Genomic DNA, 26,717 nt, shown 5'->3' with positions numbered 1-26,717 from the left:
CCCCTCAAGAAGACGTGCTGTGTAGATCAAACGTAGTGTAGGCTCTAGATGCTCCACCACCATGATTTGCCTGGCACTGCTGGGCTGCCACTGCTGGGCTGGCACTGCTGGGCTGCCACTGCTGGCCTGCCACTGCTGGGCTCTCACTGCTGGGCTGCCACTGCTGAAATCGCAGTGCGCTGGCCTCGCCCACAAGTGCTCCCCGGCAGCTGCCGTTCAACTTTTCGAACGCGCTGCCGCTGGCCCCGCCCACAGGTGCTCCCCGGCCCCGCCCACAGGTGCTCCCGGCAGCTGCCGCTCAAATTCGAACGCGTTGCCGCTGCCTCGGGCCCAGGGCCGTCCCGACTCTACGGTCGACGCGCCTGGGTAAGCATGTAGTGCCTCGGCCTTACCGGCCGCTGCACCTCCGCGGGTGGTCGGTCCCTCCAGTCGCCGACCCCCTCCGGTCGCCGCACACCTCCGTAGGTGTCAGTCTCCTCTGGGGCTCCCCCGGTTGCCGCACACCTCCGTGGGTGTCGGTCTTCCCCTGTCACCGCACATCTCCGTGTGTCGGGTCTCCCGGTCTCTCCCCCGCGAAGCAGTCGCAGGCTTCTAATCTCGGGCCTACACAGGTGCTGGGGCGCGACGTGGGCCTACACGCACCTCCCCCAGCAGCTTACAGCGTCACGTCGGCAACTCGGCGCCGACTACTGAGCAGGTAACTATACCAACTCACACTGGCCCTGTCGGGATGCACTCCAAACGTCCCGTACCGAGCTGGAAACTTTTCTTTTGTTTTGTTTCCCTTCAGGGCTTTTATTTTTCTTTTTCTTTTTTTTCTTCTTTTTAACCTTTTCTGCTCGGGCATGCTTCATTCCCTCCCTAGGCGAAACACCAAGCCGCTGCCACCATGTTGTTCTTCGTGGTCCGGTACCTGTTGTACCTTTCTTGTGACTCTGGACGGACCACGAGTGCACATGTTTAAAATGTTATCATGGTGCAGCTTGTACTCCAGGCTGTTTCTTCCAAGGCCGCCTGGATCCAGAGTGACCGCCTAATCACACCCATCACTTATATACACAGCCATACAAAGTAGTTCTTGGATACACAAAGTAGTCCCAGCAATATAACATAACAAAACTTTATTGTCACTCGGCACAACACCGAACGAAATTTCAGCAGTCACAGCAAAAAAAGAAAAGAACACAGGACACACGACCCCAACACAAACATCCATCACAGTGACTCCAAACACACCCTCACTGTGATGGAGGCAATAAAACTTCCCCTCTCCTCCCCCCACACCCACGGACAGACAGCTCGACCCCTACCGAGGCAACCGACACGCACAGCCCCCGCAAGGGGATGGAAGGCCCCTCGGCCGAGCCGCCCCGGGCACCGAAACGTCCCGCGGCCGCACCGGGCGATGTTAAGTCCAGCGGCCGAGCCGCACCGGGCACTGAAACGTCCCGCAGCCGAGCCGCGCCGGCGATGTTAAGTCCCGCGGCCGAGCCGCACAGGGCACTGAAACGTCCCGTGGCCGAGCCGCGCCGGCGATGTTAAGTCCCGCGGCCGAGCCGCACCGGGCACTGAAACGTTCCGCGGCCGAGCCGCGCCGGAGATGTTAAGTCCCGCAGCCGAGCCGCGCCGGGCACTGAAACGTCCCGCAGCCGAGCCGCGCCGGGCACTGAAACGTCCCGCAGCCGAGCCGCGCCGGGCACTGAAACGTCCCGCAGCCGAGCCGCGCCGGCGATGTTAAGTCCCGCAGCCGAGCCGCGCCGGCGATGTTAAGTCCCGCAGCCGAGCCGCACCGGGCACTGAAAACTCCCGCGGCCGAGCCGCGCCGGCGATGTTAAGTCCAGCGGCCGAGCCGCGCCGGGCGATGGAAGGCCCCGCGGGCGAGCTGCGCCCCAGGGAAGAGACCTAATAAAAGAAAGGTTTCCCCCGCCCCACCCCCCCCCAACACACCCACCTCCCCCCCCACACATACACAGCCAAAAACAGGAACAAAAACCATCCCAACACCGACACAAACAAAAAAAAAGACAAACAGACTGCCAGAGAGCCGCAGCCGTTAGGCGCAGCCAACTGCTCCTCACAACATCCCCCTTGTCTTATATATTAAAACCCCCCCCCCCCCTCCCACCCACCCCCCCTCAGGCTCTCCTCCCATCAGTGACTGATCTCGCTCACCGGAATTTCCACTACCGCTACTGAATGACTGTATATAATAATAATAATAATAATCCATTTATTTTATATAGCGCCTTATCGCATGCTCAAAGCGCTTTACAAAAACAATTAACATAGAAACAAACAGACAAACTATCCTGACGGAAAAGCGGCGAATACACAACGCCAGCGTCCTCTCACGTCAGGGTCCGGCAGTAGACATTAAAAAACACAAGACACACAGATATAATTTTTTACACAAAACAGCCATCACAGTGATTGCTCCAGGCATACCCTCACTGTGATGGAAGGCAAAGTCTTATCTCCTCCTCATTCTTCTCCCGTGGTGCCACGAGGTGATCGAGGCTCCCAACTTTTTGAAGCCCCCACCGGGCGATGGAAAGTCCCAGGGCCGAGCCGAGCCGAGCAGGCCGATGAAAGTCCTGAGCCCCCACCGGGCGATGGAAAGTCCCAGGGTCGAGCCGAGCAGGCCGATGAAAGTCCTGAGCCCCCACTGGGCGATGAAGGTCCTGAGCCCCCACCGGGCGATGGAAAGTGCTGCGGCCAGGCCACGCAGGGCGATGAAGGGCCTGCGAGCGGGTTGATCGTACCTCGCGCTTCAATAGACAATAGACAATAGACAATAGGTGCAGGAGTAGGCCATTCAGCCCTTCGAGCCAGCACCGCCATTCAATGCGATCATGGCTGATCACTCTCAATCAGTACCCCGTTCCTGCCTTCTCCCCATACCCCCTCACTCCGCTATCCTTAAGAGCTCTATCCAGCTCTCTCTTGAAAGCATCCAACGAACTGGCCTCCACTGCCCTCTGAGGCAGAGAATTCCACACCTTCACCACCCTCTGACTGAAAAAGTTCTTCCTCATCTCCGTTCTAAATGGCCTACCCCTTATTCTCAAACTGTGGCCCCTTGTTCTGGACTCCCCCAACATTGGGAACGGTCGAAGCTGCTACGGCTGGAGCTCCCGAAAGCCGGTCGCCAGCCAGGGACCTGCGAACTCCCGATGTTGCGGTCTGCAGGGCCCACGGCCGAAGCCTCCGAGATGGTAAGTCCAGGCCCTGCGGCCGGAGTCTTTGAGGTCGATCCCAGCTGGAGGCCGCCGACTCCACGATGTTAGGCCGTAGCGCGAACGGAGATACGACACGGTAAAGGTCGCATCTCCGTTGAGGAGATTTGAAAAAAGGTTTCCCCCAACCCCCCCACCACCCCCCTACATACACAGAATTAAAAATAAAACAAAACGTACATTTAACAACGACAATGACAAAAAAAACCCCAGAGAGACTGCCGGTGAGCCGCAGCTGCAGAACACAGCCACGCCCCCTTTTTCATATAACATATATATTATATGTTTTACTATTCCATCGCATGCACTCTGGTTAAGATGCTAACTGCATTTCGTTGTCTCTGTACTTGTACACTGCACAATGACAATAAAGTTTGTGTTGTATATTGTATTGTGGTGTAAACTGGTGTGCAGGCAGTGTAGATGCAGGTTAAGTGTGGGCACAAGCTGCTACTCTGTGCCTACGGCCATACTAGCCTGAATACGCCCGATCCCGTCTGATCTCGGAAACTAAGCAGGCTCGGGCCTGGTCAGTACTTGGATGGGAGACCGCCTGGGAATACCGGGTGTCGTAGGCTTTTTTTGCCACCGACCGGCAAGCTCCTCCTCTCACATACACTGCCAGACATTTAAATACTCCTTCACTCACTCCTTTTTTCCTTCACTGTGGTAACACACATCTTTCACAAATCTATACCCATCCCTCATCAACATGCATCTTCACAAAGGCTCACACACACACGCATAATCAACTTCACATACCATGAAACAAAACACAAAGTTCTGGAGGAACTCACTGGCGCAGGCAGCATCTGAGGAGGGAATGGCTTTTCCTCACCTCTGGGAGCACTATCGATCCAATCCTTGCCTCTGGTGCTGTCCATGTGGAGTTTGCACGTTGTCCCTGTGACCACACAGTTTTTACCCGGATGCTCAGATTTTCTCCCACATCCCGAAGACAAGCTGGTTGCTAGCTCAGTTGGCTGTTGTACATTACAACTGATGTAGTTTGGTTGTTGTTGTTGCTTTATTATTTACACCACCGGTGAGACCCAGTTTAGGCTCGGCAACTGTTTTGCCGAACACTTTAGATTCTGGAGTAGTTCCTGAGGATTGGAGGGTAGCTAATGTAACCCCACTTTTCAAAAAGGGACGGAGAGAGAAAACGGGGAATTACAGACCAGTTAGTCTAACATCGTAGTGGGGAAAATGCTAGAGTCAGTTATTAAAGATGGGATAGCAGCACATTTGGAAAGTGGTGAAATCATTGGACAAAGTCAGCAAGGATTTATGAAAGGTAAATCATGTCTGACGAATCTTATAGAATTTTTCGAGGATGTAACTAGTAGAGTGGATAAGGGAGAACCAGTGGATGTGTTATATCTGGACTTCCAGAAGGCTTTCGACAAGGTCCCACATAAGAGATTAGTATGCAAACTTAAAGCACACGGTATTGTGGGTTCAGTATTGATGTGGATAGAGAACTGGCTGGCAGACAAGAAGCAGAGTAGGAATAAACGGGTCCTTTTCAGAATGGCAGGCAGTGACTAGTGGGGTACCGCAAGGCTCTGTGCTGGGACCCCAGCTATTTACAATATATATTAATGATTTGGACGAGGGAATTGAAAGCAACATCTCCAAGTTTGCGGATGACACGAAGCTGGGGGGCAGTGTTAGCTGTGAGGAGGATGCTAGGAGGCTGCAACGTGACTTGGATAGGTTAGGTGAGTGGGCAAAGGCATGGCAGATGCAGTATAATGTGGATAAATGTGAGGTTATCCACTTTGGTGGCAAGAACAGGAAAGCAGACTATTATCTGAATGGTGGCCGATTAGGAGAAGGGGAGATGCAACGAGACCTGGGTGTCGTGGTACACCAGTCATTGAAAGTAGGCGTGCAGGTGCAGCAGGCAGTGAAGATAGCGAATGGTATGTTGGCATTCATAGCGAGGGGATTTGAGTTTAGGAGCAGGGAGGTTCTGCTGCAGTTGTACAGGGCATTGGTGAGACCACACCTGGAGTATTGCGTACAGTTTTGGTCTCCTAATCTGAGGAAAAACATTCTTGCCATAGAGGGAGTACAGAGAAGGTTCACCAGATTGATTCCTGGGATGGCAGGACTTTCATATGAAGAAAGACTGGATAGACTCGGCTTGTACTCGCTGGAATTTAGAAGATTGAGGGGGGATCTTATAGAAACTTACAAAATTCTTAAGGGGTTGGACAGGCTAGATGCGGGAAGATTGTTCCCGATGTTGGGGAAGTCCAGAACAAGGGGTCACAGTTTAAGGATAAGGGGGAAGTCTTTTAGGACCGAGATGAGAAAGTTTTTTTTCACACAGAGAGTGGTGAATCTGTGGAATTCTCTGCCACAGAAGGTAGTTGAGGCCAGTTCATTGGCTATATTTAAGAGGGAGTTAGATGTGGCCCTTGTGGCTAAAGGGATCAGGGGGTATGGAGAGAAGGCAGGTACGGGATACTGAGTTGGATGATCAGCCATGATCATATTGAATGGCGGTGCGTACAGGCTCGAAGGGCCGAATGGCCTACTCCTGCACCTATTGTCTATGTTTCTATGAGAGAGAGAGAGAGAGAGAGAGAGAGAGAGAGAGCATAGTCAGGTTGTGAGCCGGGTGTGTGGGGCTATGAGGCAGCAACTCTAGCGCTGTGCCACGGTGCCACTGTTTAATTTGAGTTGTAGTTGTGTTTTATCCAGGTGGTTCTCTTGGAGAAATGGTGTTGATAATTGATGCATGTCGCCTGTGTTAAGTAAAAGGAAAGGAGCGAGGAAGAGAGTTAAAGAGAGAGAGAGAGAAAGTAGGCGGTGGTGGTGGGAGAGGACAAAAAGCCTACGACACCCGGTATTCCCAGGCGGTCTCCCATCCAAGTACTGACCAGGCCCGAGCCTGCTTAGCTTCCGAGATCAGACGGGATCGGGCGTATTCAGGCTAGTATGGCCGTAGGCACAGAGTAGCAGCTTGTGCCCACACTTAACCTGCATTTAACACACACTCTCTACCTCCCTCTGTCTCTCAAACACTTTCTCTCTCCCGCCCCGACTCTCTCTCACTTCCTCTCTTGCTAGCTCTCTGCCTCTCTCTCTCCCCCTCTCCCTCTCTCCCCCTCTCTCTCCCCCCCCCTCTCTCTCCCTCCCCCTCTCTCTCTCCCTCCCTCTCTCTCTCTCTCCCTCTCTCCCTCTCTCTCTCTCTCTCTCTCTCCCTCCCTCTCTCTCTCTCTCCCTCTCTCCCTCTCTCTCTCTCTCTCTCTCTCTCCTCCTCGCCCTTTCCCTTTCACGTCCAAGTGCACAAACAAACACACACTCACCGCCGCCACGCTGGTCCAGGGCAGGTTTTCATTGTCGCTGCACCTCAGCAGCCCAGTGCAGAGAAGGATCACGTTGACGTTTGGTATTGAGAGGGCAGCTGTGCACCAGGTGTGTTAGTGTGGCGCTATAGTGTCCGGGCCCACACTGTCCGGGCCCACCGTGTCCGGGCCCACACTGTCCGGGCCCACACTGTCCGGGCCCACACTGTCCGGGCCCACCGTGTCCGGGCCCACCGTGTCCGGGCCACACTGTCCGGGCCCACCGTGTCCGGGCCCACCGTGTCCGGGCCCACCGTGTCCGGGCCCACACTGTCCGGGCCCACACTGTCCGGGCCCACACTGTCCGGGCCCACACTGTCCGGGCCCACACTGTCCGGGCCCACACTGTCCGGGCCCACACTGTCCGGGCCCACAGCGCCTCCCAGGCCTACACTGTCCGGGCCTACAGCGGACCCCAGGCCTACACTGTCCGGGCCTACAGCGGACCCCAGGCCTACACTGTCCGGGCCTACAGCGGACCCCAGGCCTACACTGTCCGGGCCTACAGCGGACCCCAGGCCTAATATGAGACAAGGGCAGTCCCGTACGGAACAAACCATTTTAGCCCAAAATACGTGATGTCCCAGCTGATATGGGACAGTGGCAAATCTACATGTGGAGCTAATGCAGAGGAAGATACCTGGGGAGGGGGTGGTTTGGGTGGGAAGAGATGAGTTAACCAGGGAGTTGCGGAGGGAACGGTCTCTGCGTAAGGTGGAAAGGGGTGGAGATGGGAAGATGTGGCTCGTGGTGGGATCCCGTTGGAGGTGGTGGAAATGTCGGTGGATTAGGTGCTGTGTGCGACGGCTGATGGGGTGGAAGGTTAGGACGAGGGAGACTCTGTCCCTGTTGGGCCTGGGGGGGGGGGGGGGGGGAGGGGGAGCAAGAGTGGGGGCTAAGGGATATCGAGGAGATCTAGCCTACTCAACCTCTCCCTGTAGCTCAGGCCCTCAAGTCCTGGCAACATCCTCGTAAATCCTCTCTGCACCCTTTCAAGTGTGAAGCTTGTGGCTGTGTTTACCACTAGGTGGTGGTAACTGGCCACAAACAATACCTGGAGGTGATCACCATTGTTGTACTCTGCACAGAATGCTTGTGGTAACGAAACTCAGGACAGGGAGATTGATGTATTGTGTTTACATTTAACATCTATTCTTACTGCTAATATTCCACACAGCTTTACAAATGATGACCACAGTTGCCATATTGGGCTGGTCCCATTTCCCTGCAGTTAGGCCATGTCTGTCTAAAGCATTCCTATCCATATCTCTGTCCGAATGTCTTCCAAAAGTGGTAATAGTATCGGCATCAATAGCTTCCCTTAGTTTAGCTTAGTTCACTGACACAGCGGGGAAACAGGCCCTTCGGCCCACCGAGTCCGTGCCGACCAGCGATCCCCGCACACTAACACTAGGGACAATTTACAATTTAACCAAGCCAATTAACCTGCAAACCTGTGCGTCTTTGGAGTGTGGGAGGAAACCGGAGCACCCGGAGAAAACCGACGCAGGTCACGGGGAGAACGTACAAACTCCGTACAGACAGCACCCGTAGTCGGGATGGGACTCGGGTCTCTGGCGCTGTGAGGCAGCAACACTACCGCTGCACCACCGAGCCATTCACAGTGTATAGATACATGATAATAGAATAACGTTTAGTGCAAGGTAAAGCCAGCAAAGTTGATCAAGGATAGTCCGAGGGTCACCAATGAGGTAGATAGTAGTTCAGCACTGCTCTCTGGTTGTGGTAGGATGGTTCAGTTGCCTGATAACAGCTGGGAAGAAACTGTCCCTGAATCTGGAGGTGTGGGTTTTCACACTTCTATACCTTTTGCCCGATGGGAGAGGGGAGAAGAGGGAGTGGCTGGGGTGAGACTGGTCCTGGATTATACTCTATAACCCTATGACTATAAAATAGCTGTTGCTTTTCCTACCACAGCGACGTTTCAAAGTACATAACGGTGTGGGTTTCCACTGAAATGTTCCCTGCTGTTTTCCCCAGCTACCCCTGTGTTCCACACTTATACCGAACATACAACAATCTTTAGTGTAGCTTAATTTAAAGATACAGCGCGGAAACAGGCCCTTTCGGCCGACGGGGTCCGCGCCGACCAGCGATCCCCGCACACTAACAAAACCTTGACCCGGATCCCGTGTGAGTGCAGCAGGTGCATAGAACATAGAACAGCACAGGAACAGGCCCTTCGGCCCACATTGCCTGTGCCGAACATGATGCCGTCTCCCCATAAACTAGGGGTTGCCAACTATCTCACTCCCAAATAAGGGACAAAGGGTGACGTCACCGCCCCGCGCCCCAATGGCAGCCTCTGGGCCTCGGGACCTACACTGCCCGTTCCTACAGCGGCCCCCAGGCCTACAGTGTCCGGGCCTACAGCGGCCCCCAGGCCTACAGTGTCTGGGCCTACAGTGTCCCGGCCTGCAGCTTACGGGCCTACAGCGCCCCCCCGGGCCTAATACGGGACAAGGGCGGTCCCATACGGGACAAACCAAATTCCGATACGGGACAAATCAAAATTAGCCCAATATACGGGATGTCCCGGCTAATACTGGACAGTTGGCAACCCTACACGCACTCCAGTGCAATTTATCAAAGCCAATTAACCTACACACACCTTTGGGATGTGTGAGGAAACCGGAGAACCTGGAGGAAACCCACGCAGTCACAGGGAGAATGTACAAACTCCACACAGACAGCAACCGAGGTCAGGATCGAACCCAGGACTGTGGCTCAGTGAGCCAGCAACTCTACCAGCTGCTCCCCACATGAAGCCACTGACATGCACAACATGTTTGCAACGTATCGATATGGAACTGTTGAATCTTTTATTCCTCTCCTCTGAAATGAGCACGTTCCAACTCAAGCAGTATTCTGCCAACTCAATGCCAACACATGCCAACACAACCAGTGCTGTGCCAACTCAGCCAGTGTTGTATTGTTAACTTTAGTTTTGAGATACGGCGTGGAAACGGGCCCTTCGGCCCACCGAGTCCGTGCCGACCAGCGATCTCCGCGCACTAACACTTTCCTACATACACCAGGGACAATTGATAATTTTACCAAGCCAATTAATGTACGTGTTTGGAGTGTGGGGGGAAAGTGTGGGGACATCTAATCGGTGAGACCAAGCGCAGGCTCGGCGATCATTTCGCTGAACACCTCTGCTCAGTCCGCCTTAACCAACCTGATCTCCCAGTGGCTCAGCACTTCAACTCCCCCTCCTAGTCTGACCTGGGCCTCCTCCATTTCAGAGTGAGGCCCAGCGCAAACTGGAAGAACAGCACCTCATATTTCGCTTGGGTAGTTTACACCCCAGCAGTGTGAACATTGACTTCTCCAACTTCAGATATTCCCCGCTTTCCATCTCCATCTCCTCCCCTTCCCAGTTCTCCCGCCCCCTCCCCGACATCAGTCTGAAGAAGGGTCTCGTCCCAAAACATCACCCATTCCTTCTCTCCAGATGCTGCCTGACCCGCTGAGTTACTCCAGCACTCTGTGAAACGTCACCCATCCATGTTCTCTGACACCGCGAGGCAGCAGCACTACCCGCTGCACCACCGTGCCACCCCGTAAAGTTCCACGTGACCCTAGCAATTTCAAGATTGAAGATTCAATTTATTGTCACATGCACCAATTAAGGTACAGTGAAATTTGAGTTACCATACAGCCATACTAAGTGAAAAGCAACAAGACACACAGCCACATCAAATACAATTTACCATGAACATCCACCACAGTGGATTCCACATTCCTCACTGTGATGGAAGGTAATAAAGTCCAACCATCTTCCTCTTTGTTCACCCGCGGTCGGGGCTGTTGAACCGTCCGCAGTGGCCGCTGCCGACTGTCCGATGTCCGAAGCCCTCGCCTCGGGGCGATCGAAGCCACACACCCGGCAGTATCTCACCCCTCTGTGATTGCATGTAACTCCCCAGTAAGTAACAACACACACACACATCACTTGGAGCTTCAAATATAATTTTAATTGCATATTCATAAATTCAGATGCCATCCTTACAAAAACTTGAAATGTTGATTGAAAAATCCCTTGAGTTCCAGTTACTCTTCAGCTGATTGTTCTTCACATGTTTGGGTCTTTGCAGAGTCAATGAGACAGAGTTTGCAGATTTGCAGACAGATGTAAATGACAACAGATGATTTACAAAATGATTCCAGCACCAGACATTGAAACACATTCTGGATCGGTAAATGATTTTTTATACCAGAACGCAGAGAAATCTGATCAATAATCTGTCTCTCGTGTAAACTCATTTTATATTAACGTTATTGCAATTATACATTGTATATAATAGATTTTTCCTAAAGCTTGCATCTGCAGGTTTAAACTTCGCGTAATAGCAAAGAAGCAATAATCAATGCAAACATGATTAAATGATGTTGGCCCTTCCCAGGTGGGTCATTCCAAGCCTCTGATGCATAAGGTGTAGAGGGAGATGGGCCAAATGCAGGCAGGTGGGACCAGTATAGATGGCTGGCACGGACATTTGGGCCGAAGGGCCTGTTTCCTTGCTGTGTGACTCTGAGAACATCTCTGAAGGGTCTCGACCCGAAACATCGCCCATTCCTTTTCCCCAAAGATGCTGTCTGACCTGATGCTGCTGAGTTACTCCAGCATTTTGTGTCCATCTTCAGCTTAAACCAGCATTTGCAGTTCCTTCCTCCGTTCTATGTTCGTTGTCTGAATATGGAATTCACCAGACCATGTGGCTGGTAATTTTGGGGCAGATTTATAATTGGTATCTTTGCCCTACAGATCTTTTAAGTTTTAAGAATACAGCATGGAAACAGGCCCTTCGGCCCAACAAGTCTATGCTGACCGCTGATCACCCGCTCACACTAGTTCTATGTGATCCCATCCATTCCCTACGTACCAGGGCCAATTTTACAAAAGTCAATTGACCGACAATCCCGCACATCTTGGCGATGTGTTAGGAAACCGGAACACCCGGAGGAAATAGGGTGCCAGGGGTTATGGGGAGAAGGCAGGAGAATGGGGTTGAGAGGGAAAGATAGATCAGCCATGATTGAATGGCGGAGTAGACTTGATGGGCCGAATGGCCTAATTCTGCTCCTATAATTCGTGAATCTCACGGGGTCACAGGGAGAATGCACAAAGTCCGCAGACAGCACCCGGGGTCAGGATCGAACCCTGGTCTTTAGCGCTGCGAGTCTGCTGTTCTACCCACTGGCCATCGTAACGCCCTATAACAACGACGACAAGGATATCTACAACACTGCAGGTTTACAGTGAGAATGTCAGGAATAAGCAACGAAGCAAATCACTGCAAGGCCTCGCTCATCATAGTGATTTGGTGGTCTCCATCAAATATTAAAACTGATGACAGGCTGCATGGTCTTCCAGAAAAGGTTAACAGCCTCACGGGGATTTGCACACAATTCAGAACTTTTATATATTTATATGAAGCAAAAATTCCTAAATGGGAGCACAGAGTACAATATATCAAGCAGGGCGGAAACCAGTCACACGAGAGATTGGACAACTCCAGCTATGTGGAACGGCTGGGAACAAAGGAGACTACAGAGAGTGGTGGACACTGCCCGGCCCATCACAGATACTGACCTCCCCACCATCGCAGGCATCTACAGAGAGTGCTGGACACTGCCTGGTCCATCACAGATACTGACCTCCCCATCATCGCAGGCATCTACAGAGAGTGCTGGACACTGCCCGGCCCATCACAGATACTGACCTCCCCACCATCGAAGGCATCTAGAGAGTGCTGGGCACTGCCCACTGTGTCACAGTACCTGTCACAGGTACTGACCTCCCAACCATCGCAGGCATCTACAGAGAGTACTGGGCACTGCCTGGCCCATCACAGGTACTGATGCCCCCACCATCGAAGGCATCTACAGGAGGCACTGCCTCAATAAGGCAGCCAGCATCACCACTGACCCACACCACCCTGGCCACACTCTCACTGACCCACACCACCCTGGCCACACTCTCACTGACCCACACCAACCTGGCCCCACTCTCACTGACCCACACCACCCTGGCCACACTCTCACTGACCCACACCACCCTGGCCACACTCTCACTGACCCACACCACCCTGGCCACACTCTCACTGACCCACACCACCCTGGCCACACTCTCACTGACCCACACCACCCTGGCCACACTCTCACTGACCCACACCACCCTGGCCACACTCTCACTGACCCACACCACCCTGGCCACACTCTCACTGACCCACACCACCCTGGCCACACACTCACTGACCCACACCACCCTGGCCACACTCTCACTGACCCACACCACCCTGGCCACACTCTCACTGACCCACACCACCCTGGCCACACTCTCACTGACCCACACCACTCTGGCCACACTCTCACTGACCCACACCACCCTGGCCACACTTTCATCTCGCTGCTACCATCGGGAAGAAGGTCCAGGAGCCTGAAAACCGTGACCTCCAGGTTCAAGAACAGCTTCTTCCCAGCTCTTGAACACTGCACAACACTGACCTCAGCAACTGTGGTCTTCTGCGGATGGAGTCTTTGGTTGCACTACCGATTTTGGCTTTTAGCTTCTGCATTGGTACTGCGGTTATTAGTCTATTGAATATTTAGTTTGGAAATACAGAATGGAAACAGGCACTTCGGCCCACTGAGTCCGCGCCGACCCCAGCGATCACCCGTTCATACATTATCCCACTTTCCCATCTATTCCCCACACACTGGGAACAATTTACAGAGGGCAGATTAATCCGCAAACCTATATGTCTATGTGATGTGGGAGGGAAACCGGAGCACCCGGAGGAAACCCACGTGGTCACGGGGAGAACGGACAAACTCCACATACACACAGTACCCGAGAGCAGGATCGAACCTGGATCTGCGGCGCCGTGAGGCAGCGGCTCTACCCGCTGTGCCACAGTGGTTATGTTCCACCTAGTCAGTGTTTGAACGTTTGTGACTTCTGCTGCCCAGTGATTTACAGGGGATCTTACAGAGACGTATAAAATTAGGAAAGGACTGGACAAGCTGGATGCAGGAAAAATGTTCCCAATGTTGGGGGAGTCCAGAACCAAGGGCCACACAGTCTAAGAATAAAGGGGAGGCCATTTAAAACTGAGGTGAGAAGAAACTTTTTCACCCAGAGAGTTGTGAATTTGTGGAATTCTCTGCCACAGAGGGCTGTGGAGGCCAATTCACTGGATGAATTTAAGAGAGTTAGATAGAGCTCGAGGAGCTAGTGGAATCAAGGGATATGGGGAGAAGGCAGGCACGGGTTACTGATTGTGGATGATCAGTCATGATTACAGTGAATGGCGGTGCTGGCTCGAAGGGCCAAATGGCCTCCTCCTGCACCTATTGTCCATGTTTTATGTTTACCCGTATGCCGTGAGGTGCAAGGCCAAGTCAGCGTGCGATACAATGACACATGATAACACAGCTTCAGCATCACTGGGGCTAATCCTGTGCTGGTGTATAGCAGGCGTGTAAAACTGAGATATAATGCAGGTATATAGACAAATATACATGGACAGGACATGTTTGGAGGGATATGGGCCAAACGTGGGCAGGTGGGACGAGTAAAGGTCCGAAGAAGGGTCTCGACCCGAACTGTCACCCATTCCTTCTCTCCAGAGATGCTGCCTGACCCGCTGAGTCGCTCCAGCTTTTTGTGTGTCGCTGGGACATGTTGGTCGGTGTGGGCAAGTTGTTTCCACGCTGTATGACTCGACGAGATATAAAACATGCTCTCCCTTGCTGCACCCAGTCCAATCCTTGGTGCATCCGTAGGCACCAGTCTCTTGTGGCTCCGTTTAGTTTATTGTCAAGTGTACCGATGTACAGTGAAAAGCTTCTTGTTGCGTGCTGACCGAAGCTGACAAAGCTAACGAAACGCTTCTTGCTGCGTGCACGAAACTGTTTGCAGTGACCACATTGCACAGTGAGATGAGGTAGTCCATAAACGATGCGCACAGTTCAGACGAATGAAAGACAGCGGGCCAGTCTCTGTCAAACAACACACCCGCAGAAAGGCCAAATCTAACTAACAACACACAGTGCTGAACCTACATCCTGAGGGACTGAAGGGTCCCGTCCCAAAACGTCACCCATCCAAGCTCTCCACAGATGCTGCCTGACTCGCTGAGTTACTCCAGCACTCTGTGAAACGTCACCTATCCATGTTCTCCACAGATGCTGCCTGACCCGCTGAGTTACTCCAGCACGCTGTGTCCTTTGGTGTAAATCAGCATCTGCAGTTCCTTGTTTGTGTCCCTCCCTTTGGCTTTACATTTCACTCCTCTTCTCTCCTTATCTGACATCCTTTTCTCTCTTCTTGTTGGCTCCTGTAGGTTTAGTTTTATTATTGTCACATGGACTGAGGTACAGTGAAAAGCTGAGTTTTGCATGCTTTCCAAACAGATCAGATAGTTGCTCTACTATACGGGTAATTGCTGGTCGGCACGGACTCAGCGGGCCGAAAGGCCTGTTTCCACGGAGTATCTCTAAACTAAACTAATTACTGTCACACGTACTGAGGTACAGTGAAAAGCTTTGCTTCACGTGCTATCCAAACAGATCAGATAATACCATACATAAATACAATCAGAATAAACTCAAGTACAACAGGTAGAGCAAAGGGGAGGATAGAGTGCAGAATATAGTTCTCAGCATTGTAGCGCATCAGTTCCACAAAGTCCAATGTCCGCAGTGGGGTAGAGGTGAATTGGACAGTGCCCGAGCTTGTGGAATAAATCTGGACAGTACTCTCGCCTTTTCAGCTCTGGCCTTTGTTCAACCATCTGCCATTCATTCAACCCCCTCCCCTCGTCTGTATCCACCTATCACTTGCCAGATTTGTCCCGACTCCATCTATCTTCCCCCCACTACAATCCATCTGAAGAAGGACCCCGAGCGGAAACGTCAGCTGTTCGTGTCGTCCACAGACGTTGCCCGAGCCACTGAGTTACTCCGGCACTCTGTGTCCTTTGCAAGATTACAACATCTGCAGTTCCTGGTGTCACTAAAGTCTAAAATACATCGATGGCATTCCCGCGACAACGGCAGTAAGGCAGGTTCAGGTTTAGAAACGGAGGGCTTGAGAGAGACTAGGAGAAGATGAAACATTTCTCCTCCAGAGTCTGCACTCAATCTGAATACTTTGTTTACCTGGAACAAAATAAAGAATTTCTACAAAAATAACGGCACAGAACATAAGGTCTTCAAAGAGTCATGAGATTGATGTGTTATGGACGGTGATCCTGTACTTACTGCAGCGAATGTCCAATTGATAGTTCTCTGTTGACGAGTTAGCAAGTTAATTGTGGTACCTTGGTAAAAGCACTTTGGTCAGTGGTCTCTCCGATATCGCTCCACGTCTAAGACATTTTTTGGGCGGTCATTGGTTCCATCTTTGGTTCAACCTGTTCCAAGGCAACTCCATGATATTTGCCGCAAAGTGCTGGAATAACTCAACGGGTCAGGCAGCGTCTCTGGAGAACAGGGACAGGGGACGTTTCGGGTCTTCGGACCGAAGAATCTTGGGTGCCTGAAGAAGGCCCCCAAGCCGAAACGTCGCCGGTCCACGTTCTCCACAGACGCTGCCTGACTCGCCGAGTTACTCCGGCGCTTTGTGTCTTTTTTCCCCCCTGTAAACCAGCACCTGCAGTTCCTTGTGAGTCCACCGCGTCCTTGAGAGAGGGAGGAATGCAGAAGAGGGGAACATCCCCGCCACTCCAGAGAGCGGCGGTGGGGCGTACGCCAACTGGGTCTGTGCACAGCGTGCCCATGTCAGTTCAGTTTACGGTCACGTGTTCCGAGGTACAGTCAAAAGCTTTTTTGTTGCACGCTAACCAGCCAGCGGAAAGATAATACACGATTACAATCCACGGTGTACAGATACGTGATGAAGGGAATCATTAACAGGGCTGTTCCTCGCGATACGCCCCCTCTCTGTCGGAATTCAGACGCGAGGCAAGTTTATCTCAGGAGAACATCATCAGCACTTTCAAGGCCACACTCAAACCAACAGCAACCACTGCTCAGACAAGACCGTGGGCAGGGTTGCGGCTGTCATTACGGACATTTCCAGCACTTCATCAAGCAAAGGCAACAGCCTCCTGTGGCCATTATTCAAGAGCCTCACTCACCCCCCACCAACCTCTTCCTCTCCAACTGGAACAGGTCTTTGCGAACACTTTTGAAATTCGAGGACACATAGCTGGAAAAACAACACAAAATCACAAAGTCTGAAGAAGGGTTTCGACCAGAAACGTCACCCATTCCTGCTCTCCAGAGATGCTGCCTGTCCCGCTGAGTTACTCCAGCACTCTGTGAAACGTCACCCATCCATGTTCTCCACAGATGCTGCCTGACCCGCTGAGTTGCTCCAGCACTCTGTGAAACGTCACCCATCCATGTTCTCCAGAGTTGCTGCCTGACCCGCTGAGTTGCTCCAGCACTCTGTGTCTATCTCCAACACCAAACCAGGGATTTCCAGGGAGGTCCAAGGGCAACGCTGAGCCACAATGAGACGACGGTTAGTTCCTCCACAGTAAGTAGCATTCCAAGTCCATGGGGCTGCAGAGGCGACTGTCAATAACGCAGCCTTGCAGAGCAAAGCAGGAGGTGTGTGGCAATGGACGGGTCCCCCTGAGATGCTGCCATTGGCCTCTGCTCAGTTTGACCATCACATTTGACCGGACACCCAGTGGGGATGTTGGTCACAAATGCCATGGGCATTGCAGGAAAACCTGAAGTTCCGGAGAGTTAAAGAATACAGACAAAAACAGCCGAACTTACAGGAAATTCAACCCAAAATCTGACATCCTTCTGGAAATGGAATGATAGTTTTATTTATTTTGCATAGGCGTGAATTTGCCGATGGTTTTCTCCTTGGGGATTCCCGGTTTCCTTTGCGGCGACAGAAACACAGAGAGGCGGGGGGCGGGGAGGAGGGGGGGGGGGGGTGTTTGGTGCTTCAGATGGTGGTGGCATCTTCTCCCTGCGGCTGCCCGGCGTTGGGGCCGAGGACCTTGATCGGGTTCTGCTCCAGCATCTTGATGGTGCTCTCCCCCACCATCTGCTTCTGCTCCTCCACCTCCTCCCTCTGCCGCTGCGCCCTGTGTTTGCGGTACTGGATCCAGGGGATGGTGCAGAGAATTACCCCGCCGACCATGGGCGGCACGCCGGCCAGATAGAACGCCAGGTTGTAGTTGCCCAGCGTGTCCCGCAGAAAACCTGGCGAGCCAAACAGAGAGGGACCAATGAATTTAGAGTATTGTGTTCAGTTCTGGGCATCGTGTTAGAGGAACGATGGTCAGTTTGGTTTAGAGCAGGGGTGTCAAACTCATTTTAGGTCAGGAATGGGTAAATTGTGACTTCATGCGGGCCGGATCAGTTGTGCACGAATGGACACGTGCACGTGCTCCCACAACCTTCGCTGCCTTTGTTTGTTAAGCCTGCTCGCATGTGTCTCAGGTATCACAAGATGCTTGAGTAACACAGCGGGTCAGGCAGCATCTAGGAGAGAGGGAATGGGTGACGTTTCGGGTCGAGACCCTTCTTCAGACTGATGTGTCTCAGTCTCTGCTGTAACTACAATGTGTTTCACTTTACGAATTTTGTTTCTTATGAGGAAGCTTGCCTAGCAAGCAAGCATTACTTTTATGACTGGTATTAACTTACAGTCGTGGGCTACAAGAAAGTTGTGCTGAGAGAGAAAAAAACGATGCTATTTTGGCTGAGATTGTTTCGGGAGCAACACCTTTTCATGAATAAACCATTTGAAATGGAACATTAGCAGACACAAATGTAAACCTAACGAAACAAACAGTGACCGAGCCCGCCGGCAAGGCTTATATTTAAGGCAGAGATCAACAGATTGGTTTTAGATGTTAATGAAATCAAGAGTTATGGGGTTAGTTCAGGAAAGGGGTGCTGAGTGAGATGAAAGCTGATCCATGCTGTTTTTGAATGGTAGCAGGAGGGTCAGGGTGGCCTGATCCTGGTTCTAAATCTTGCTTTATTATGATACCAGTTTTAGTGGAAGAATCATTACACTGGGTAGCATGAAATGTACACCAAGATAGGAAGTATTTATATCTGCTTTGGACAAACACAAATCAAAAGAGCTTGAAGAATATTGTTGGTGCCAAGCTGTTTCTTTCAGTGTGCAGTGTCCCATTGGACTTAACCTGTCATTTGATTCTCCATCTACTCAAACACTCCCTGTGGAGAACTGCAGTTTTGCCACACCCTAGGGTTGCCAACTGTCCCGTATTAGCCAGGACATCCCGTATTTTGGGCTAAATTGGTTTGACCCGTACGGGACCGCCCTTGTCCGTATTAGGCCCGGGGGGCGCTGTAGGCCCGGATGCTGTGGGCCCGGATGCTGTAGGCCCGAGGGGCGCTGTAGGCCCGGGGGGCGCTGTAGACCCAGATGCTGTGGGCCCGGGAGGCGCTGTAGGCCCGGGGGGCGCTGTAGGCCCGGGGGGCGCTGTAGGCCCGGATGCTGTAGGCCCGAGGGGCGCTGTAGGCCCGGAGGGGCGCTGTAGGCCCGGATGCTGTAGGCCCGAGGGGCACTGTAGGCCCGGGGGGCGCTGTAGACCCAGATGCTGTGGGCCCGGGAGGCGCTGTAGGCCCGGGGGGCGCTGTAGGCCCGGATGCTGTAGGCCCGAGGGGCGCTGTAGGCCCGAGGGGCGCTGTAGGCCCGGAGGGGCGCTGTAGGCCCGGATGCTGTAGGCCCGAGGGGCACTGTAGGCCTGGGGGGCACTGTAGGCCCGGATGCTGTAGGCCTGAGGGGCACTGTAGGCCCGGGGGGCACTGTAGGCCCGGGGGGGGGGGGGAGGGGGCTGTAGGCCCAGATGCTGTAGGCCCAGGGGGAGCTGTCGGCCCGGAAACTGTAGGTAGGAAAAAAACTGCAGATGCTGGTTAAAATCTGTGCCTACCTTCCAGAGGTCGGTACAGTGTAGGCCCTGGCGCCGCCTAACGGTGGTTGCATAGCAACCTGCCTCCTGGCCCGGGCGGGTGCCATTGGTGGAACGGGAGCACGTGGCCGCTGGCTGGGTGAGGTCAGGTGGGGCGCGGAGCGGTGACGTCACCCTTTGTCCCGTATTTGGGAGTGAGGAAGTTGGCAACCCCTAGCCACACCCCACTCTGCTCCAGCTGCTCTTCCTGCAGAAAGCAGGAACAGGGAACTGATTCTGGATGATCATCCACGATCATATTGAATGGTGCTGGCTCGAAGGGCCCACTTCTGCACCTATCATCTATGTGTCTAATGTGCGGGGATCGCTGGTCAGTGCAGACTTGGTGGGCTGAAGGGCCAGTTTCTGCGCTGAATCTCTAAACTAAACTCTGTGCATTTACCCTGTCTATTCCTCGTACAATCATATACAATCATATACACCTCTATAAGATCACCCCTCATCCTCCTGCGCTCCAAGGAATAGAGTCCCAGCCTGCCCAACCTCTCCCTGTAGCTCAGGCCCTCGAGTCCTGGCAACATCCTCGTAAATCGTCTGTGCAACAGTTTTCAGGAACAGTGGTTCCGGGACGTGGGGTGATTATAAAGCATGTATTGTTGCTCCATGGAGAGGCATGACTGGCCTTCCATGGCCAGAGCCATTATTCCCAAGGTCATTGTTAAACTGTACCCTGGAAACTAGATGTTATCTTCTGCATAAACTCTGCTGGAAACACAGTGACCTGCGTTTTTGCGTTCAGCGAGTTTGCTTTGCAATCAAGATCGTACCATGCAGCCAAACGCTTCTCCAGTAACACTGAAACAAGAAGGTTCATTTCAATAAAGCTGGTAAAAGTGTAGGGATTAACAAAGATGTTGCCAACAATCGAAGCCTTTGAAAGATTGAAAGATACAGCACGGACACAGGACTATCGGTCCACTACTTCCACGCCGACCAGCGGCCACCCGTCCACACGAGTTCCATGTTCTCCCACTTTCTCATTCACTCCCTAGACACTGGGGGCAATTTGCAGAGGGGCCCATTAACCAGAAACCCACAAGTCTTTGGAGTGTAGGGGAAAACCAGAGCACCTGGGGGAATCCCACGCGGTCACAGGGAGAACGTGCAAACTCCACACAGACAGCACCCGTAGTCTTGTTCCAGGTACCCACCCCTCTGTTATCAGGCTTCTGAACGGTCCTTCCATAAGCTAGGGTACTGTCCGATTCACCTCTACCCCATTGCGGACATTGGACTTTGTCTGTGGAACTGATGCGCTACAATGCTGAGAACTATATTCTGCACTCTGTATCTTCCCCTTTGCTCTACCTGTTGGACATGGAACAGTACAGCACAGGAACGGGCCCTTCGGCCCACAATGACTGTGCTGAACATGATGCCGAGCTGAACCGACTTCATCTGCCTCAAGTGATCCATGTCCCTCCACACCCGGTATTTCCGGCACGGTGGCGCAGCAGTAGAGTTGCAGCCTTACAGCGAATGCAGCGCCGGAGACCCGGGTTCCATCCCGACTACGGGTGCTGTCTGTACGGAGTTTGTACGTTCTCCCCGTGACCTGCGTGGGTTTTCTCCGAGATCTTCGGTTTCCTCCCACACTCCAAAGACGTGCAGGTTTGTAGGTTAATTGGCTTGGTAAAAATGTAAAAATTGTCCCTAGTGTGTGTAGGATAGTGTGAATGTGCGGGGATCATTGGTCGGCGCGGACCCGGTGGGCCTTTTATGATTTTATATGTCTCTATAAGATCCCCTCTCATCCTTCTAAACTCCAGTGAATACAAGCCCAGTCTTTCCAATCTTTGCTCATATGACAATCCTGCCATCCCAGGGATTAACCTCTTGAACCTACGCTGCACTGCCTCAATAGCAAGGACGTGCTTCCTCAAATTAGGAGACCAAACTGCACACAGTACTCCAGGTGCGGTCTCACTAGGGCCCTGTACAACTGCAGAAGGACTTCTTTGCTCCTATACTTAACTCCTCTCGTTATGAAGGCCAACATGCCATTAGCTTTCTTCACTGCCTGCTGTACCTGCATGCTTACTTTGGAGACCCTCCGACTGTCTTTAACTGGACTTTACCGTGCACTAAGTATTATACTCTTTATCTGTACACTGTGGACAGCTTGATTGTAGTCTTTCCGCTGACTGGATAGCACACAGCAAAAAAGCTTTTCACTGTAGAGTCATAGATTCATATAGAGTGATACAATGTGGAAACAGGCCCTTCTGCCCAACTTGCCCACACCGGCCAACATGTCCCAGCTACACTAGTCCCACCTGCCTGCGTTTGGCCCATACCCCTCTAAAGCTGTCCGATTCATATACCTGTCTGTCTATTTCTTAAAAGTTGTGATATTCACTGCCTCAACTACCTGCTCCGGCAGCTCGAACCATACACCCACCACCCATTGTGTGAAAAAGTTACCCCTCACATTCCTATTAAATCTTTCCCCACTTCAATTTAAACCTATGTCCTGTGTGTCTCGGTACATGTGATGATAAACGAAACGAATGTCAGCATGCCTCAGTGCTGTGTGGCTTTACTACTGGGGTGTTGCAGGGAGCCAGCGTGGTGAGCAGGCTGGTGTTTGAACTTGCTGACTCAGATTTGTTTGAAGCTCGTGAGCCCGGAGATTTACAGCCGAATCCGGGATTAGAGTGCCAAATCCTGTTGGTTTCTGCAGCTTAAGGTCAAATGAATTTGATTTAAACACTTCTGCCTGACTTAGCTTAGTTTAGAGATACAGTGCGGAAACAGGCCATTCGGCCCACCGGGGACAATTTTTACATTTACCAAGCCAATTAAACTACAAACCTGTGCGTCTTTGGAGTGTGGGAGGAAACCAAAGATCTCGGAGAAAACCCACGCTGGAGAAGGTACAAACTCCGTACAGACAGTGCCCGTAGTCGGGATGGAACCCGGGTCTCCGGCGCTGCATTTGCCGTGAGGCAGCAACTCTACCGCTGCGCCACCATGACGATGGCGGTTAAAATGGAACTCTTTGTAACTCTGTCGGTGACCGTTACGTAACGATTCTTTGCATACCCTAGGCGTGTGCAAATCAGAGACCTGTCACACCTGTGACCCGTCACACGTGACAATAAAGTATCATTCATTCATTTATATTGGACAGTGAAAGTCAAAGAGTGCCACTGAGTCGGCCCGACGTTAAGTTACAGGTCGAATTTCACGCTGGCTTTCACACATCAGATGATGTGATTATACAAAGGATGCTTGTAGCTTTGGGCCATGCCGACCGAAGTTACCTCGATCCTAGATCAGTACGGGTGTCAGGGCTTACGAGGAGAGTGAGGTTAGGAGGGAGAGATAGATGGTATTGGGGTAGCGGGTTGACATGGATAGAGAATTGGTTGGCAGACAGGAAGCAAAGAGTAGGAGTAAATGGGTCCTTTTCAGAATGGCAGGCAGTGGCGAGTGGAGTGCCGCAAGGCTCGGTGTTGGGGCCACAACTGTTTACCATATATATTAATGATTTATATGAAGGAATTAGAAGCAACACTAGCAAGTTTGCGGATGACACAAAGCTGGGTGGCAGTGAACTGCGAAGAGGATGTTAGGAGGTTGCAGGGTGACTTGGACAGGTTGAGTGAGTGGGCAGATGCGTGGTAGATGCAGTACAATATAGATAAATGTGAGGTTATCCATTTTGGCGACAAAAACAAGGAGGCAGATTATTATCTCAATGATGTCAGACTAGGTAAAGGAGAAGAGCAACGAAACCTGGGTGTCCTTGTACACCAGTCACTGAAAGTAAGAGTGCAGGTACAGCAGGCAGTGAAGAAAGCCTTCATAACAAGAGGATTCGAGTATAGGAGTAAAGAGGTCCTTCTGCAGTTGTACAGGGCCCTAGTGAGACCACATCTGGAGTACTGTGTGCAGTTTTGGTCTCCTAATTTGAGGAAGGACATCCTTGCTATTGAGGCAGTGTAGCGTAGGTTCACAAGGTTAATCCCCAGGATGGTGGGACTGTCATATGAGGAAAGATTGGAAAGACTGTGCTTGTGTTCACTGGAGTTTAGAAGGATGTGAGGGGGTCTTATAGAAACGTATAAAATTATAAAAGGACTGCACTGTTAGATGGAGCTCTAGGGGCTAGTGGAATCAAGGGATATGGGGAGAAGGCAGGCACGGGTTACTGATTGTAGATGACCAGCCCTGATCACAATGATTGGCGGTGCTGGCTCAAAGGGCCAAATGGCCTCCTCCTGCACCTATTTTCTATGTTTCTTGATTGGTACGGGTGTCAGAGGTTATGGGGAGAAGGCAGGAGAATGGGGTTAGGAGGGAGAGATAGATCAGCCATGATTGAATGGTGGAGTAGGCTTGATGGGCCGAATGGCCTAATTCTGCTCCTGGGACTTGTGTGGTGAGAGCACCCACACTCCACAGACGTGCAGGTTTGTAGGTTAATTGGCTTCTGAGCTCACCTGCGATTGGTGGTCCCGAGGTCATTGGTATGGACATCAGGCCGAGGAGGAACCCGATGGCCTGCGACACATTCTCTGGCCCCACCAGCTCGTACGCGATGGGGGCCATGATGGAGATGAAGCAGCCGTCAAAGAAACCCATCAGAAGGCAAACGACCACGAGACCCGCAAAACCCTGGCAAACCGGGATCATCATCGACATCAGGCCGATCACAAAGAACGAGGCCACCTGCGGACAACAGAGAGAGGGTGTCTGGCATCATACAGCACGGGAACAGGCCCTTCAGCCCAACACACAGAACAGCACGGGAACAGGCCCTTCAGCCCAACACACAGAATAGCATGGGAACAGGCCCTTCAGCCCAACTCATAGTACAGTACAGCACGGAAACAGGCCCTTCAGCCCAACACACAGAACAGCACGGGAACAGGCCCTTCAGCCCAACACACAGAACAGCACGGGAACAGGCCCTTCAGCTCAACACACAGAACAGCACGGGAACAGGCCCTTCAGCCCAACTCATAGTACAGTACAGCACGGAAACAGGCCCTTCAGCCCAACTCACAGAACAGCATGGGAACAGGCCCTTCAGCCCAACACAGAACAACACAGCCCAACACACAGAACAGTACAGTACCGAAATGGCCTCCTCCTGCACCTATTTTCTATGTTTGTATGTGTTTCTAATTCAATATGGGTGGTCCAGGAGAAATTGTTGGTGATATTTACTCCGAGGAATTAGAAGCCTTCAGCCATCTCTACTTTGGCGCGGTCAATGTAAACTGGGGTATGTGCACTGACCGCTTGGTTCCTGAAGTGGATCACTATCTGCCTTCTGGCATCTGCAGTTCCATCCTACACAATACGTACTGTTCTATGTTCTGTCACCTTCGTCACTTGCTCTTTAACGTGAAGAACAACACTAACACTTTGTTAGCGCACAGTTCTTAGAAGCATAGAAACATAGAAAATAGGTGCAGGAGGAGGCCATTTGGCCCTTCGAGCCAGCACCTAATTATAATGTAAAATTATCCGGGGTGTGTGTAGGACAGTGTTGGTGTGCAGGGGATCGCTTGTCCGCACGGTGGGCCAAAGGGCCTGTTTCCGTGCTGTATCTCTAAACTAAACTGAGAACATGGAACAGTACAACACAGGAACAGGCCCTTCGGCCCACAATGTCCGTGTCAAACATGATGCCAAGATAAACTAACCTCCTCTGCCTGCACGTGATCTATATCCCTCCATTCCCTGCAGAAACATGTACCTGTCTAAAAGCCTCTTAAAGGCCACAATCGTATCTGCCTCCACCATCACCCCTGGCAGTGCGTTCCAGGCCCCCACCACCCTCTGTCTAAAACATCTTGCCCCACACATCTCCTTTAAACTTTGCCCCTCTCACCGTAAAGCTGCACCCTCTAGGCTATGGCATTTTCACCTTGGGAGAATGGTTCCCACTGTCTACCCTGTCTGTGCCTCTTATTATATTATATACCAGTCAAGTTTATAGACGTAATAATGTGCTGGAGTAACTCAGCGGGTCAGGTAGCATCTCTGGAGAAAAAGGATGGCCGATGTTTCGGGTCTGAAACCTTCTTCAAATCCAAAACGTCACCCATCCTTTTTCTCCAGAGATGCTGCCTGACCCGCTGAGTTACTCCAGCATTTTGTGTCTATCTTCAGTATAAAGCAGCATCTGCAGTTCCTTCCTACACAGGTTCATAGACTTGTGTTAGGTTTATAAGATTCTCTCAGGTGTATGGCTAGTTTAGTTTAGTTTAGAGATAGTGTGCAAGCAGGCCCTTCGGCCCACCGAGTCTGCACCGACTAGCGATCCCCGTACATTGGTGTCCCGTACACATTCCTCGCTTGATTAGTACGGGTGTCAGAGAGGTTACGGGGAGAAGGCGAGAGAAAGAGGTTAGAAGGGAGAGATAGATCAGCCATGAATGAATGGCGGAGTAGACTTGATGGGCTGAATGGCATAATTCTGCTCCTAGAACTTCTGAACTTATTAACATTATCCAACTCACACCAGAGACAACTTACACTTATACCAAGCCGATTAACCTACAAACCTGGACGTCTTTGGAGTGCGGGAGGAAACCGGTACAAACTCGGTACAGGCAGCCCCCTTGGTCAGGATGGAACCCGGGTCTCGGGCGCTGCAGGTGCAGTAAGGCAGCGACTCTACCGCTGCGCCACCGTGACGCTCAACGCACGAATGGTGGGCAGATCCTCCCTCCCTCTAACTCCACGCCCTCTTCAAACACAAACTCTCCTTACCTGAAGGAACACTTTGTAGGAGCCAGGCAAGTAGTCGGCCACTCTGCCGAAGACCAGTCTCCCGACCCCCGAGGAGATCCCGATGCACATCAGCAGAATCTCCTCATTTTTTGATGAGAACGTTTCTTCAACATGCTTCATCTGTTCAAAAAGAAAGAACCAACTATTATAACGGCCCAAGCTGACCAAGATAACATGACCAAGGAAAAGCTGACCACCGAAAAGTTGACCAAGTAAATGTTGACCAAAGAAAGGTTGACCAAGTATAACCAGCATAAAAATTAAGGAGAGGAAGTATAACATAGCAAAGAAGAGTGGGAAGACAGAGGATTGGGACTCTTTTAAAGAGCAACAAAAGTTAACTAAAAAGGCAATAC

At 51.9% G+C, this 26,717-nt stretch overlaps 1 protein-coding gene and 2 non-coding genes across 3 annotated transcripts; 1 reads left to right on the top strand and 2 right to left on the bottom strand.

Moving 5' to 3' along the window:
• The first annotated feature begins 3,695 nt into the window (after positions 1-3,695).
• On the top strand, positions 3,696-3,814 carry LOC144591170 (5S ribosomal RNA). Its single transcript, XR_013546721.1, has one exon. It is a non-coding gene; the product is annotated as a 5S ribosomal RNA (ribosomal RNA).
• Positions 3,815-6,081: 2,267 nt separating this feature from the next.
• LOC144591167 (5S ribosomal RNA) lies at positions 6,082-6,200 on the bottom strand. Its single transcript, XR_013546718.1, has one exon. It is a non-coding gene; the product is annotated as a 5S ribosomal RNA (ribosomal RNA).
• Positions 6,201-12,893: 6,693 nt separating this feature from the next.
• On the bottom strand, positions 12,894-26,481 carry LOC144591166 (monocarboxylate transporter 10-like). The gene is made up of 3 exons (XM_078395465.1): positions 26,341-26,481; positions 24,057-24,285; positions 12,894-17,860 (listed from the first exon to the last, which is right to left on the bottom strand). Exons 1-3 carry the CDS (start codon positions 26,479-26,481, stop codon positions 17,601-17,603), a joined length of 630 nt encoding a protein of 209 aa, XP_078251591.1. The 3' UTR covers positions 12,894-17,600.
• Between the last annotated feature and the right edge of the window lie 236 nt (positions 26,482-26,717).

The sequence above is a fragment of the Rhinoraja longicauda genome, unplaced genomic scaffold (assembly GCF_053455715.1).
Source record: "Rhinoraja longicauda isolate Sanriku21f unplaced genomic scaffold, sRhiLon1.1 Scf000633, whole genome shotgun sequence".
In the NCBI taxonomy this organism is placed as follows: Eukaryota; Metazoa; Chordata; class Chondrichthyes; order Rajiformes; family Arhynchobatidae; genus Rhinoraja; species Rhinoraja longicauda.
This window is presented reverse-complemented; position numbering and strand designations above follow the sequence as displayed.

Bases quoted from the DNA above. Each gene is read 5' to 3' on its own strand.
- LOC144591166 (XM_078395465.1), bottom strand. From the start codon at position 26,481: ATGAAGCATGTTGAAGAAACGTTCTCATCAAAAAATGAGGAGATTCTG. The intron at 24,286-26,340 runs GTAAGGAGAGTT...TGTTGTCCGCAG, and splicing joins CCTACAAAGTGTTCCTTCAG to GTGGCCTCGTTCTTTGTGAT. The intron at 17,861-24,056 runs GTGAGCTCAGAA...TTGGCTCGCCAG, and splicing joins CTCGGGACCACCAATCGCAG to GTTTTCTGCGGGACACGCTG.